The 15,566-nt window shown below is 41.3% G+C and overlaps 1 protein-coding gene across 1 annotated transcript; it reads left to right on the top strand.

The window, feature by feature from the left end:
- Positions 1–2,006: 2,006 nt before the first annotated feature.
- LOC131532856 (dermatan-sulfate epimerase-like protein) lies at positions 2,007–10,165 on the top strand. Its single transcript, XM_058764635.1, has 2 exons — positions 2,007–2,546; positions 6,080–10,165. The coding sequence occupies exon 2, from the start codon at positions 6,264–6,266 to the stop codon at positions 9,903–9,905; it is 3,642 nt and encodes a 1,213-aa protein (XP_058620618.1). The 5' UTR covers positions 2,007–2,546; positions 6,080–6,263; the 3' UTR covers positions 9,906–10,165.
- Positions 10,166–15,566: the final 5,401 nt, after the last annotated feature.

The following is a 15,566-nucleotide window of genomic DNA, read 5'->3' as shown; positions in this document are numbered from 1 at the left end:
GCAGAAGTTCATATTTAGATTGTTTTGATCTCCAGTGGATCGATCTTTTGTCCAATGCATATTCCTGGCTCATAGAGTGTGGTTTTCAAATGGTCCAATAACTCTTTTCTTTGAGAAAAAGATATTCTCTTCACTGAATGAATCAGATTCATCAACAGCAGTCGGTCTTATATTCAGAAAGGGCCGGGTTATTTTAGCAAGCTTGTACAGTCCTGAGACTTGTTCCGTGTAATGTTTGCGGTTTCTGGAATATTTCCATCAAGAAAGCAAGAGCATGAAGCAGGTTTTAGTCTGGTTTAAACACACTCGGTCCTGACTCGACGGCACACGTGTGCTTGTTTTTGCTGGACATTCTTACTCTGTGATTTCACCGGAGCCGTGTGTCATCTGACATCAGAAAAATGGTTTCTTCTGGACAACATGATATTAACACTGGTATACACAGATTAAAGTGTGTGCTTATATCCACTGAAATCGAGCCTGCTTCAGAGTTTCAGAGGAGATCTGAACAGTGTCAGTCTGTGCTCAGATTACAGACGTCTCTTTATTCTGTCATACTTTTACTGAACATCACCAATTGACATTTGTGTCTATTTTTATGCATGAATCGGGTGAAACATCTAAAGCAAAGTTGACCATTAAAACACACTATTAGAGGAACAGTTCACCCAGAAATAAAATGTTTAATAGAGGAAGTACAGTCATACGTATTTGAAATGATGTCGATATTCATTTTTGAGTGAGCTAAGAGCTATGAAAGAGCGAAATCTGACCGTGTTTGCTCTTGGAGTCCCTTTAAAAGAACATCAGGCTCTGGATAGATTGATTAATGCATGAAACTCATAAGCCAGCGTGATAACTGCGCAGACGTCAGCAGCATCTTTTCACTCTCAACTGTTTGTCACAACGCAGACGAGCAGAAAACACACGAGAGCAGAAACACTGATCAGAGAGAAAATAATCAGAATAAAGTGCAAAGAGGAGCTGTGATCTCCAGCTCTTGATGATATTTTTAATAAGCATATGCAGTCTGTTCTGTTGATGTTCAGTATGCTGATATTTCTCTTCAGCACACAAACACATGATGACCAAAGAAAGCATCGTATGATGATCAGAGCAAAGCAGCATGAAAGTTTTCTGTACAAGTCTTTATGTGAGGAGGACAGTGAATTATGTTTTCTTGACAGTCCTTCAGTTTCACTGTTTGGAGATTCTGCTAGAAATAACTCCTCGTGTTCAGTGGAAGACAGTTATTCACAAACCAGGACAGAATGCTGCTTTCTGAGTGATTTCCAGACTGACTTTATACAGTAATGTGTTTCATAATAACCCTCGCTGTATGAGCTTCAGTCAAGAGTGGATCATTTGATCAAATATTCTATAGACAGTCATTCTTCAGATTCTTCAACACATTTATTACATCTGTATAATGCTGGTCTCTCTGACCTTCTGCTTTTAACCAGATTTATTGAAGTGTGGAGCAGAAACAGAGTTAAGTGAGATCATGACCGGCTAATGTCCCTTAAACACGGAGTCTGTTCTGCATTCATTCTTCAGCTGCTGGCCAAAATCCTCTGGACTCCTGTTGTATACAACATGAGGTTTATGGATTACCCCTGATAGCACACGTACATCTCAGAGACGTCTATTTGACGTCTGCATTTACATCTGCAAGACGTATTTTTTAGGGTGTTTGCTCATCTGCAATACGTCTATAGGACGTCTCCTTTAAGATGTCAAATAGACGTCTATTAGATGTCTTTAAGATGTTTATGATTTAGAATGCATGTAAAACAGACATCTTGCAGACGTACGTGTGCTATCTGGGACATGATGATGTGCTGGTCATGTTATTATTTCTTGTATTTAGGTGTTGTTTTGTTTTATATCACATGTAATGTTAAAGGACAAGCTGACGTGTGTGTGTGTGTGTGTGTGTGTGTGTGTGTGTGTCAGAGAGAGAGCGCGCGCCCTCTACAGTCGGTGGTCGCTATGGTAACGTCAGTGTCATCGACGGCGCCGCAGACGAATAGCAGATCGCGTTGAGCATCAGACGCGTTTTACGCAACGAAATCACGCGTTAGCGGACGGATGCGGACAAACACATATCATAAATGTCATCTCTGAGGATTATTAGACGGACACTCAAATCTCCGTTATTCGGGATGCCGTGGATTGTGCCTTTTCTTCATTTCTACTGGAACTTTCCATTAACTCGCGCTCCGTTTCTGCATCTGTCTGCAGCGCGCGACCGACGCACAGATCCGCGATGATGAGGATGATGAAGATGATGTGTGTGTTTGTGTGTCATGATCGGAAGGGTTCGGGATCGACTGTGGTGTTGATGATGATGTTGATGATGATGATGATGATGATGATGGAGCAGAGCAGATGCGCCACAGCACCTGACAGCTCCATCTGATGGATTACACAGAACTAGGGCGGATTTCTCATACAGATGAATGGATTAGTGATTTACTCCTTACACACATCATTCCTCCTCATCTCACTGTTGTGTGGGCAGATATCAGCATCACCGGACACATGTAAGTCCATGCTAACAGAGAGCTGGTGTTATGACATGACTTTGTCCAGTTATTTTCATCAAGGTCCATGTTGTTCACTCAGATGTTCAGATGTAGAGTGTGTCCTGTGATGCTCAGGTGTGAGCTGCTCTCAGTGTAAACACACACCTGCGCATGAGAAACTGCTGTGTGTGGATTCATTAGACGGAGGAGATGAAAAACATCATCAGTGTAATAGTAAAAAATAACTTGTACAACCCCCTGCTGTGTATGTCAACAAAGGAAATAAGCCCAGTGACTGTAGTGTAGTGCACGAGTATGTTAACATGAAGCCAGGACTAGTTTGGTCCACTGATCTGTGATACCTGCTGATGACGTCACGAACACATGAAGCTGTCACGGTGCTATTAACACATCATTCTCCTGAAGACTGAAATCATCTGAGCTGAATGACAAAACGTTTTCTAACGTATCTGAAGTCTCCCTGAACGTTTTTATAGCACAAACATCCTCCTAAGCATGTAATTATTATTTGTAAAGTTGGGGAGAAGTTGCGTTCATATTCATAACAGCAGTGAACATCAGATCCGAGGGGTTTACAAACGTCAAAGTGCTCATTCTGAAATCTGAATAAAATATAGTTTGCCGTTTACACTTACAGTATTAACTGTGGTTATGAAGGAGTTAAAATACTGATTTAAACATTGGTAAAATTAATAATTAATTCAACGGTTTATACATAACCCATAATTCCTATGCAAACTGCAAACACCATACATTTTGCGCTGTTCTGGGGGTTGCTGTCAATCAAACACTTCCAGCGGCTTCACTTTGTGATTCTGTGAGCGGCCAGTCGTTTATATATTTACAGATCAGTGGGTAAAGTTCAAGAGAAAGAGAGTATCAGTTGTACAGGTGTGAGAGTACACTTCAAATGGTTACAAAGTGAATGCAGGAAGTAGTTAATAATACATGTACAATTAACTGTAGCCAGCAGGTGTGAAGATTATTACCTGATCGCAGTCAGCACCTGTGTGACTTCAGCCTACAAAATAACCCATTTGGTAAGAAAGAGGGGGTTGTAACAGGGAAACAAATGTCTTTGTTCATTTTTAAATGGTGAAACTAGTGAAATACAGCCATATAAAAGCACAAACACAGCAACCTGTTTAAGCATTAGACACCTAGGACAAATATGAATAATGATAAAAGTCAGCACACTCTGAATACCCAAGTGCCATAAATATTACTCCAGCGGATGAAGCATCGGAATGAAATGATCTGCTAGGGTTTGTCCCATTATTCAGTGATGCTTTATTTGCCAGGCCTGCATCATGGTTCATAAACAGTCTGTGCTGAAATGTGCTGAACAATCAAGATCCTGCATTGATGCGATCAGGTACTTTGTTAAAATAAGACTCAGCCCTTCCTAATATTGATCCTTCGGAAGCAGAGATGTGAGTTTCTGTAGCCAGGAGCAGCACAAAGGTTGCTGAGTCTCAGCATCCGCTCAGATAGATGACAGCTGTAATGGGAAGCTGTGCACACAGCAGAGAGGAGGAACTGAGCTTTATGAGCTCCTGTATGTCATAACCTAGGTTTAAAGGACAAACCAGTACAACATTTTCAAACAGATGAATTTTTTTACACGACATTCAATGCTAATTTGTGGAAAGGTAATGTGACTGTTGTAGTTGCAGTCTTACAGTTTGGTTAGGGTTAACAGTACTGCAGGACATGTTTGATATTAAAGAGTTATTTAAAGCGCATTAAGCCGGGAAAGAGAACTCAAGTCAGTACTGCAACAGACGTCTTCTGTGCTTGAACTTCCAGAAAAACAAGAGGAATGCATATAGTATACTTTGTGCTTCACTCAGACGTACACCTAAACAGCCAAATGCACACAAACGTATGTCAGAATGCTTAGAGAATATTCAAATAAACAGTGAATCTTAAGCGAGGAGGAATTCACTATAGGTTTAATTTATACTAGGGCTTTCAATCGATTATTATTATTATTATTTTTTTATTTTATTTTTTTTAAATCGCGATTAATTGGATGATTGTCATGAGTTAACTCGTGATTAATCACAATTTAATCGCACATTTTCATTTGTTCTAAATGTACCTTAAATGAATACTTTTCAAGTTTTTAATACTCTAATCAACATGGGCATGGACAAATATGGATGCTTTATGCAAATGTATGTTTATTATTATTGAAACAATAGTAAACAAAGAGCATGAAGACTAGACATGTTTCAAAGGTCATGTTTTTCAAAAAACATGTTCATGTCTATTAGACACATGAAAAAAGAAATACCAGGTTCCCATTACTTCTCTTTCTTTGCGCTGAGCAGTTTACTGATACAAACCTGTTTACATTTTTGCAGCACAGGGCAGCTCTTCTTCTGAACATGCAAAATGTACATTTATTATTTATTATTACATTTGTTTGCCTCTCTGTGCCCACATACTGTATTTTGATGCAGCTAAATTCTCAATAAAACTGTTTTCATTGATATATCTTACTGTTTCTGTTGTCAGACAACGGAATGAATATGAAATAGTGACTGAAACGTGACCCATTAAGACTACATAACCAGCTCTCCCTTCCGAGATGTTAATCTGCACAAACATCCTGATAATCGAACCGTCGTCTGAGGAAATCAAATACACATAAGATAACGACAATAGCTGTGCTGTGATTTCAGCTATACTTGCATGTCAAATTAGAGAAGCAACATAATATCTGTGTTTAACTGAAAGCGCTGCTCCTCTCCGCCGCTCGCTGAACAGAGCAGACGCACAGAGAGAGAGGTGTGCACGCGCGGCAGTACCGGCGAGACTCAGAAACTAAAGGTTTGGGTGCATTTCTGAAGGGAAAAAAAGTCGCTAAAGGCGTCTGCAAAGTCACCGAGTTGGCAACACTGTGCATCTCCATTTCTCCAACTATGGGCTAGGCCACGGGTCAAACAGAAAATGCGCGCTGCGTTAATTGCGCTTTAATAAAATTTGTGCTGTTAAAATGAATTTGCGTTAACGCGTTAACTTTGACAGCCCTAATTTATACAGAGACAATTATTCTGTTTTATTGTAAATTTATTAAAATTTTTAAAGTATTAGTATAGTACCAGAATACTACTGTTAGATTAACCTACCTTAAATACTCAAATAACTATTTATTTTCTGTCTTTATCCTGTTGAATTTGTCATATAATTTGTTTGTCTCTGTTATTTTATTACGGTTTACTTCAATAATTGTTTGAAGACTTTTTACTTACAGGCTAGCATTAGTTTTAGCTGAGATATCAAAATTGTTATGAAAAATTAAAAAATTTCCCTGGTATGTAACATTTTATCGTAAAAACCTTATTTCCAGAAAGAAAGAAAAAAATTTTATAGTAAAATGAAATATGCTATTTATGATTTTGGCCATATGAGCTATCCCAGTTTACCCCTTTAAAGGGAGCTACCCCTTTAATGTCAAATTGATTTTGAATACTGTTCAATTAAAGGAATTTCACTCATATTTTGTTTCTGTTTTTCAACAGTGTATCAGACTGTGGAAGCCAAAGAAAATGCTTACCAGAGTCAAAGTCAATAACAGCTGAAACAAGCACCCATTATCATTTGTGTTATGAAAAACATTCCCGTTGAACGAGAAGGTGACGTGGGAAGAGGGAAACCAGATTAAATCATGGGAGAGGAGTGCTAAAACCAGCAAACAAAGGGAAGATGTGGTGGACAGTGGTTTGGAGGTCCATAGGGTGGCCTACATTTGCAGCATCTCTATTTCTAGCAGTGGGAGCTTCATTCTCTGAAGTCTTCAATGCCACAGGGAAGGATATTTTTAGTGACTTTGGACAATTCCAGATTACAGAGAATGGGCCACCAGAGCTACAGAAACTCCAAGCCGCTAATCTTCATCCTAATTTATACTTTAACCGAGACGACGTGCCACTGTTGAGACAAAGGTCAACTACGACTCACAGCCACATCTTTAAAGTGATCCGGACGGCTGTGCTGACGATGCTCTCCGCCGGCCCGCTCTACATGCCACCCACAAAGCATGAGGAGTTCACCAGCAAGTGGAACGAGATTTATGGAAACAACCTCCCTCCTCTGGCCCTTTACTGCCTCCTGTATCCCGAGGACACCGCTGCAGTGCAGTTCCTGATTAAGTTCATGGACCGGATGTCGGAGTATCCTGACTGGAAAGTAAGCAGTGCACCAAACGATGAAGTTCCAGTGGCTCATTCGCTCACTGGATTTGCTACTGCTTTTGACTTCATCTACTCATTGCTGGATCAGAAGCGCCGAGAGCTGTACTTAAAGAAGATTTCTGCTGAAACCCAAGCGCTCTACGAGACGTCAAAGTACAGGGGCTGGGGGAGGCAGTTTCTTCAAAACCATCAAACCACTAATATAGTTGCTATTCTGACTGGAGCAATAGTTGTGGGTGCTCATGATGACACTCAGTCGATGGTCTGGAAACAGGTATCTGTAAATTACATGGAGAAGACAATGTTTCTGTTGAATCACGTTGTAGATGGCTCTCTGGACGAGGGAGTTGCATACGGGAGTTACACAGCAAAGTCAGTCACGCAGTATGTTTTCCTAGCGAATCGCCACTTCAGCATAGACAACATGCAGAACAATTGGCTTCGTACTCACTTCTGGTTTTATTACGCCACTTTGCTACCAGGCTTTCAGAGAACGGTTGGTATAGGGGACTCAAACTATAACTGGTTCTATGGACCAGAGAGCCAACTAGTCTTTTTAGATTCCTTTGTGATCAAAAACGGGTCTGGGAATTGGCTGGCACTGCAGATTAGGAAGCACAGACCTAAAGATGGTCCCATGGGTCAGTCCTTTGCCCAGCGCTGGACGACGGTTCACACAGAGTTCATCTGGTATAACGCCGACCTTACACCACAGCCCCCTTATGATCACAATAAGGCTAAGATGTACATCTTCTCAAACTGGGGTGTAGTGACTTACGGGGCAGGTTTATCTGTTGCACAAGGCAACACCTTCGTCTCGTTTAAATCTGGTAAGCTGGGTGGCCGGGCGGTGTTTGACATTGTCCACGCCAAGCCTTACTCATGGGTGGATGGCTGGAACAGCTTTAACCCTGGTCATGAGCACCCAGACCAAAACTCGTTTACTTTCGCCCCTAATGGCCAAGTGTTTGTTTCTGAGGCTTTATATGGCCCCAAATACAGCTTCCTAAACAACGTGCTAGTGTTCAGCCCTTCCCCAACGAGCCAGTGTAATGTCCCTTGGGAAGGACAGCTCGGGGAATGTGCCAAGTTGCTCCGCTGGACAGACGCAGGGGTCGGAGACTCAGCGGGAGAGCTGATTGCTGCTTCTGCTCATGGAGACACTATGTTTGTGAGTGGAGAAGCGGCTGCAGCGTATTCCTCAGCCATGAGACTGAAGAGTGTGTACCGAGCCCTGCTTCTCCTCAACTCACAGACTCTTGTGGTAGTGGACCACCTCGAGAAAAGAGACAACTCACCTGTGAACGCCGTCAGTGCGTTCTTTCACAATCTCGATATTGACTTTAAATACGTACCCCATAGTTTCACAGACAGGTACAACGGGGCGTTGATGGACGTCTGGGATGCTCATTACAAAATGTTCTGGTTTGATAGTCAGGGACGCAGCCCTGATACACAAATACAGGAGGCTGAGCAGGAGGCCGAGTTTAAAAAGAGGTGGACGCAGTTTATTAACGTCACCTTCCCTTTCACAGATTCAGTGGGTAGGATGGTGTATGTGATGCACGGGCCTTACGTTAAAGTTTCTAACTGCAGGTTCATTGAAAACAGTAAGAATGGGCTCAAACTTTCTCTTGTCATCAATAATACAGAGAAAATAGTGTCTGTAGTAACCAATCACAGAGACATTGGGGCCCGTTCCAGCTATCTGGGCTTTGGGGGTTACGCTAAGGTGGAAGACAGACATCAGATCATCCGTTTTGGCTTGGGGAGGCAGCTTGTCCCCAAACAGACTAAACTGCACAATCGCCTCTTTGACTTTGGAGTTACGCTGAATGTCGTAGCTGGGGTAATACTGTGTGTGGCCATTGTTTTCTTGACCCTACAGCGGAAGTTTTACGTGTGCTTCAGCAGACTGATGCGTTACGCTTTGCTTTCGGTGTTAATGCTGTGGATAACAGAGCTCCTGTTCGTCTCGAGCAGCTGCGATCAGCTGCTGTGTAAGGTGAAGTGGCGCGGAGCCACCACAGACCCGGAGCTTAGCAAACAAATGAGGCTTTACGACCAGCATCAGCTCCCTCTGCCCACTGTAGTGATCACCACGCTCCCTGGCTCAGGATCTGACATCCTTAAGCACCTTTTCTACAACAACACAGACTTTGTCTACCTGCGCATCCCTACAGAACACTTGGATATTCCCGAGACAGAGTTCGAATTTGACTCTCTAGTAGATGCTTGTGAATGGACGCGGTCGGAAGCCCAGTGTGGGCGTTTTAAAATGATCCAGGGCTGGCTGCATTCACTGGTTCACAACACCCACTTATTCCTGCAAAACATCCCTCTCCACGACACCAGCCGTCTGAAACCGGCCCAAAGAGTGAGTCTCTCGCAGGACAAGAGGAGGAGGCTGAGGAGGAGAGAGTCCAAGGCTGAGATGAAAGGCCGGGTGCGAGTCGACAGGGACGTTGAGTACGTCCGAGAGCTGAGGAGACACACGCTGGACTATCCTAACGCCCGTGTGGTTCTCAATCTCTGCAGCGGCAGCTGGGCTCTCAAGCTGCCCTTTCTCCAAGAAGTTATCGGCCCTTCTCTGAGAGCCATCTACGTCATCAGGGACCCTCGTGCATGGATTTATCTGATGCTGTATAATAGCAAACCGAGCCTTTACTCACTCAAGAACATTCCCCAGCATCTAGCTCTTATTTTCAAGCAGGACGCGGTGAGCGACAGGTGTCCGACCGCGTTTGCGGCGGAGTTTAGGAAGCTGTGGCAGCTCATATCTCGTTCAGAGACCGATCCTGTGCTGTTGCTGGCCCATCTGTGGCTCGCTCACACCGCTGCTGTCCTCAGAGTCACAGCTACCTTATCTGAAGAGTCCTATCTTCAAGTGCGGTTCGAGGACGTCGTGAACTATCCTCAAGAGATGGCTGAGAAGATACACTCTTTCCTTGGGATCCCTGTATCTCCTTCAGCCCTGAATCAGCTCATGTTCACCACCTCCACAAACTTGTATAATCTGATGTATGAAGGGGACATTTCACCAGCCAACATCGACAAATGGAGGAGAAACATGCCAAGGAGAGATATCAGACTCATAGAGTACACATGTGGATTCCTGATGAGGCAGCTGGGCTATCACAGGTTCACTGATTAATTAGCTGCAGGCCAGCTGCTGTCATTCATCTCTTCTATCTGATTGTGTGATATTTCTGTTGTATTTTTGCACAAATTTGAGTTACAAACAAAGTAAAGTGAAAATGAAAGAACTAAGCACAAGAATTGAACTTCAGTCTGTGATTCTGCACTATGTCCAATTTAACATATAACATGTTTTACTACAATCATTTCAGGACATACTCTGTGTATATACAGTTGTGCTCATAAATTTACACGCCCCTTGCAGAATATGCAAAATGTAAGTATTAACAAAATAAGAGGCATAATGAAACTGCATGTTATTGTTTATTTAATACTGTCCTGAATAAGCTATTTTACATAACAGATGTTTATATATTCTCCACAAGACAAAATAAAAACTGAATTTATAAAAATGACCCCATTCAAAAGTTTACATACCCTTGAATCTTAATACTGTGTGCCTTTTCCTGGATGATCCAGAACTGTTTTTATATTTTGTGATAGTTGTTCATGAGTCCCTCGTTGGTCCTGAGTAAAATCCTCCAGGTCCTGCACATTCTCTGGTTTAGCAACATTTTCTGCATATTTGAACCCTTTCCAACAGTGACTGTATGATTTTGAGATCCATCTTTTCATATGGAGGACAAATGGGGGACTCATACATAACTATTATATAAGGTGAAAACATTTACCGATGCTCAAGAAGGCAATGCAATGCATTAAGAGGGGTGTAAACTTTTTACTTATTTTTTCTGGGAAACAATTAAGTATTTATGTAGCTTCTTAAGTGCTGTACCAAATGAAAAAAATATGATCTTTAAACAAAATAAGAAAAATGTACACATCATCATCCTATTCAAAAGTTTACACCCCCCAGCTCTTAATGTATTGTGTTGCCTTCTTGAGCATCAGTAAATGTTTTCACCTTTTGTAATAGCTGTGTATGAGTCCTTCAATTGCTCTCAGTGTGAAAGGATGGATCTCAAAATCATACAGTCACTGTTTCTGCCGATAGCCTCATGGGCAGCGTGTCATGTAGCACCGTTGCGCTTTGGGCGTCCCGTGTTCGAGTCCCATCTTGCGGACCTTTCCCGATCCCGTCCCCCCTCTCTCTCTCTCCAACTTTGTTTTCTGTCTAACTACTGTCCTATCAGATAAAAGGCAAAAAAAAATCTTTAAAAAAAAATCATACAGTCACTGTTGGAAAGGGTTCAAACATGCAGAAGATGCTGGAAAACCAAAGAATGCGCAGGAGCCGAAGAACTGCTCAGAACCAACGAGGGACTCATGAACAACTATCACAAAACAGAAAAACAGTTGTGGATCATCCAGGGAACAACACAGATTATTAAGATTCAAGGTTATGTAACTTTTTGAACTGGTTATATTTATAATATATAACCATCTGTTATGTGACATAGCTTATTCAGGAGAGTATTAAACAACAACATGCAATTTTCATGATCCCTCTTATTTTGTTAAAATTATTAACATTTTGCATATTCTGCAAGGGGCGTGCAAATTTATGAGCACAACTGTATATATAGTGTTTTGGAGAGAGTGAATTCAGCAAGGCAAGGGTGCATTAAATTGATCAAAAGTGACAGAAAAGACTTTCACATTGTTCCAAATAAATTCTATTTCAATACATGTTGTTCTTTTCCCACGTTTTATTCATGAAAAAATTTTTTTTTTTAAAACTGTATCATAGTTTCCACAAAAATATTAGAATATTAGAATCAGCATATTAGAATGATTTATGAAGGATCATGTGACACAGAAGACAAATGACTGCTAAAAATTCATAGGAATAAATTATATTTAAAATATATTAATATAGAAAACTGTATGAATTTCACAATATTACTGTTTTTAACTGCAACTTTTGATCAAATAAATGCAGCCTTGTTGAGCAGAAGAGACTTCTTGGAAAAACATCATACCAACCCACACTTTTATATGTAGATATTAACATTAGTATTCTTTATATTAGACTGTTTCCTTTAGTATGATATCAGTGAGTTAGTCACAGTTATCTACATACGGTGGTGTGCCCTCTTTAATTTCCAGAGAGGAACAAGTTAAAACTAATGATTCGCTTCCATATAATCACATTTAGGGCCACTGGTTGAAAAACCTCACTGTTACATGAAGAATTCATATCTTTGTCCACATCCACAATGGGTTATCCCTTTTTTGGCATAATCAGATATTCAGTGATCGATGAGATTGCTGTCCTAAAATGACTTAACCATGAATTAGGACGAATGCTTGAATTTTTTGGACTTGAAATTTTCTTTTTGGCTGAAATAATGTTTTAAAATTGTTACCTGAATGCCAATTTACACAGAATTCCACCAGAAGTAATTAGACAGAGAGCAAGCAGTTCTTCATTTCACTTGGCATGAAACAATGTGTTTATAGAATGTTTTAGTTTTAGTTTTTGCTTGCAAAAAAATTGCAGAGACACTGTAATAATTCTCTTTAGTCATGTACACACTCACAAACCACTGATTGTAACCTGCATTGGCATTTGTCTTTTTGAGTTCTGTGTCTGCAGTCCTGCTCTTTTTCACATCCAGGGGTGCGTTTCCCCAAAGCATCGTTAGCTGTGGTCTCAAGGTCTGTCGTTACCAACATAGTTCAGCGATTCAGTGTTTCCTGAAACCATAGTTCAAACAAACATAGTTCAAACGAACATTCACAAACAGCATAAAAATGTAAGGAACGTAAGGAAACCCACAATAAAAAGCAAAATAACAGAGAACAGACATAGCAGTCCTCAGACACCGTGAGGCACATTATTACAGCAAGAATCCGACATTAATTTGGTACTGAAAAATTAGCAGAAGTTATCACTCCACCACCTGCTTGACATCATTAACAATTCTAACCAATGTGGATCGAGCGACTGATGTGTGACATAACTCTTACATTTGAGAGAACGGTCTTGACTAGCTGGTTAGTGTCTCCAGTACTGTGGTAGTTAAGCGGCTGTAAATCACTGTTGGGGAAACACACTCCTGATGATCTACTTCTTCAGTCTGATGAGGGTTTTTTGTTTTCATGTCTCAGTGGCCTTGATCTCTGACTCTTGAAGCTTTTTAAAGGTTTAATTTCTCAACATTAAATAAAGATGATGTATAATTTATAACCTGTGATCAGATGCAGCAAATGGCATGTGTCTCATACTACATGTGCTATAAAACACACCACTGAAGTCAAGTCAAGTCACCTTTATTTCACCTTTGTGTCAGCAGCCATATCACCCTGCGGCCCAAGACCGGTCACACACGGAAGCTAAGCAGGGTTGAGCTGGTCAGTACCTGGATGGGAGACTCCTGGGAAAACTAGGCTGCTGTTGTAAGAGGTGTTAGTGAGGCCAGCAGGGGGCGCTCACCCTGTGGTCTGTGTGGGTCCTAACGCCCCAGTATAGTGATGGGGACACCAAACTGACAACAAGCACCGTCTTCGGATGAGACATTAAACTGAGGTCCTGACTCTGTGGTCATTAAAAATCCCAGGATGTCCTTCAAAAAAGAGTAGGGGTGTAACCCTGGCATCCTGGCCAAGTTCACCCATTGGCCTCTGAACACCATGACCTCCTAACAATCCCCATATCTGCCGATTGGCTTCATCACTCTGTCTCCACTCCACAGTAAGCTGGTGTGTGGGGGGCGTTCTGGTGCACTATGTTTGCCGTCGCATCATCCAGGTGGACGCTGCACACTGGTGGTGGATGAGGAGATACCCCCTCACAATGTAAAGTATTTTGAGTGTCTAGATAAAAAAAAAAAAAAAAGTGTTATATAACTGCAACAAATTATTATTATTTATATAGCGCCTTTAACAATATAGATTGTGTCAAAGCAGCTTCACAGTATCAAATAGGAAAATAGTGTGTCAATAAAGCAGAAGGACAATAGTAAACACGCAGTTTTCAGTTAAAGGCAGCTCATCATTGAATTCAGTGACGTCATCATCCAGCTCAGTTAATTTAAATAGTATCTATGCAATCAAGTTGACAATATCGCTGGAAATTAAATGTCCCCAACTAAGCAAGCCAGAGGAACCAAAACTGCATCGGTGACAGAATGGAGAAAAAACCTTGGGAGAAACCAGACTCAGTCGGGGGTCAGTTCTCCTCTGACCAGCCGAACCCGCAGTTCAATTCCAGCTGCAGCAAAGTCAGATTGTGCAGAGGACTCATCTGGTTCCCGTGGTCTTGTCCCGATGGCCGTCTAGGAGACGAGGTCTTCACTGGAGATCTGTCTCTGGGGATCATCTAGGTGTCCTGATCTCCTCTGATGGTCAGGGCTGTAGAGGTCATCTCTAGGTGCTGATCCACCATATGGGCTGAAATGGTTAAAGAGATTAATCTAGATTTAAACTGACAGAGTGTGTCTGCCTCCCGAACAGTGTTAGAGTGTTCCAGAGTTTGGGTGCTAAATAGGAAAATGATCTGCTGCCCGCAGTTGATTTTGATATTCTAGGTATTATCAAACGGCCAGAGTTTTGAGAACGTAGCGGTCGTGGAGGACTATAATGCGATAAGAGCTCGCTCAAGTACTGAGGAGCTAAACACACATGCGGATGATACACAGTTGTACATGTCAATCAAACCTGGGTCCTTATCCGACTTGCTTGCTTGTTTAAACGACATCAAAAGCTGGATGGGTGATCATTTTCTTCAGTTAAATGAGAACAAGACTGAAGTCATTCTGTTTGGCTCCCCCCATTTGGTTAACGGCTTGTCTTCTAGTTTAGGACCCTTGCAAGCAAATATCCGTATTCATGTAAAGAACCTGGGTCTTGTTTTTGATTCGGAGTTAAAATTCGACAAGCAAATAAACACTTGTCGGAGCTAGTTTTTTCCAGCTTAGGGGTTTACGTAAACTGAAATCTCTTCTATCTTTTAGTGATTTAGAGACAGTTATTCATGCCTTCATTTCTACAAGGCTTGATTATTGTAATGCTTTATATGCTGGTGTCAACCAGTTTTCCCTTTCATGTTTGCAACTGGTTCAAAATGCTGCAGCCCACTTCTTAATTGGGAAGAAGAAGAGGGAGCGTATCACACCTATTCTAGCACATTTGCATTGGCTGTCAGTTAAATTTAGAATTGAGTACAAGGTTTAACTTTCATATTTTAAAGCCTCGTATGGTCTGGCTCCAGTTTACACCTCAGACCTTAATTGTCCATACCCGAAGATCCCCGAAGATCCTCTGATAATCTATTAACCGTCCTATTGTCTCGTTTGAAATCTAAAGGTGATCGAGCCTTTTCTGTTTTAGCCCCTAAGCTGTGGAATTCATTACCTCAGTCTGTTAGGTCATCATCTTCTTTATCTGTATTTAAATAATCATTGAAAAAGTATCTCTTTTCTCAGGCCTGTTCATAGTTGTTGGATATGTTGATATTAGGGAGTTAATTTTCTTATCCCTGATTTTTATTCGGTTTTATGGGTTAATGTTGTTGATTTAATTTTTAAACTTTGTATTTTTGTTATCATTGAATTGTGTTACTGTGAAGCACCTTGGTCAGTATCAATGTTGTTTAAAGGTGCGATTTAAATAAAAATGACCTTGACCTTCACCTAAACCATTCAGCGCTTTATAAGTAATTAGCAAGATTTTAAAGTCTATCCGATGTTTGAGGGAGCCAGTGCAGTGTTGA

This window comes from Onychostoma macrolepis, chromosome 24 (assembly GCF_012432095.1).
Source record: "Onychostoma macrolepis isolate SWU-2019 chromosome 24, ASM1243209v1, whole genome shotgun sequence".
In the NCBI taxonomy this organism is placed as follows: Eukaryota; Metazoa; Chordata; class Actinopteri; order Cypriniformes; family Cyprinidae; genus Onychostoma; species Onychostoma macrolepis.
Note: the sequence above shows the minus strand (reverse complement) of the source record. Positions and strands in the feature narration are given on the sequence as shown.

Excerpts from the sequence above, each read along its gene's own strand:
- LOC131532856 (XM_058764635.1), top strand. The coding sequence starts at position 6,264 with ATGTGGTGGACAGTGGTTTGGAGGTCCATAGGGTGGCCTACATTTGCA.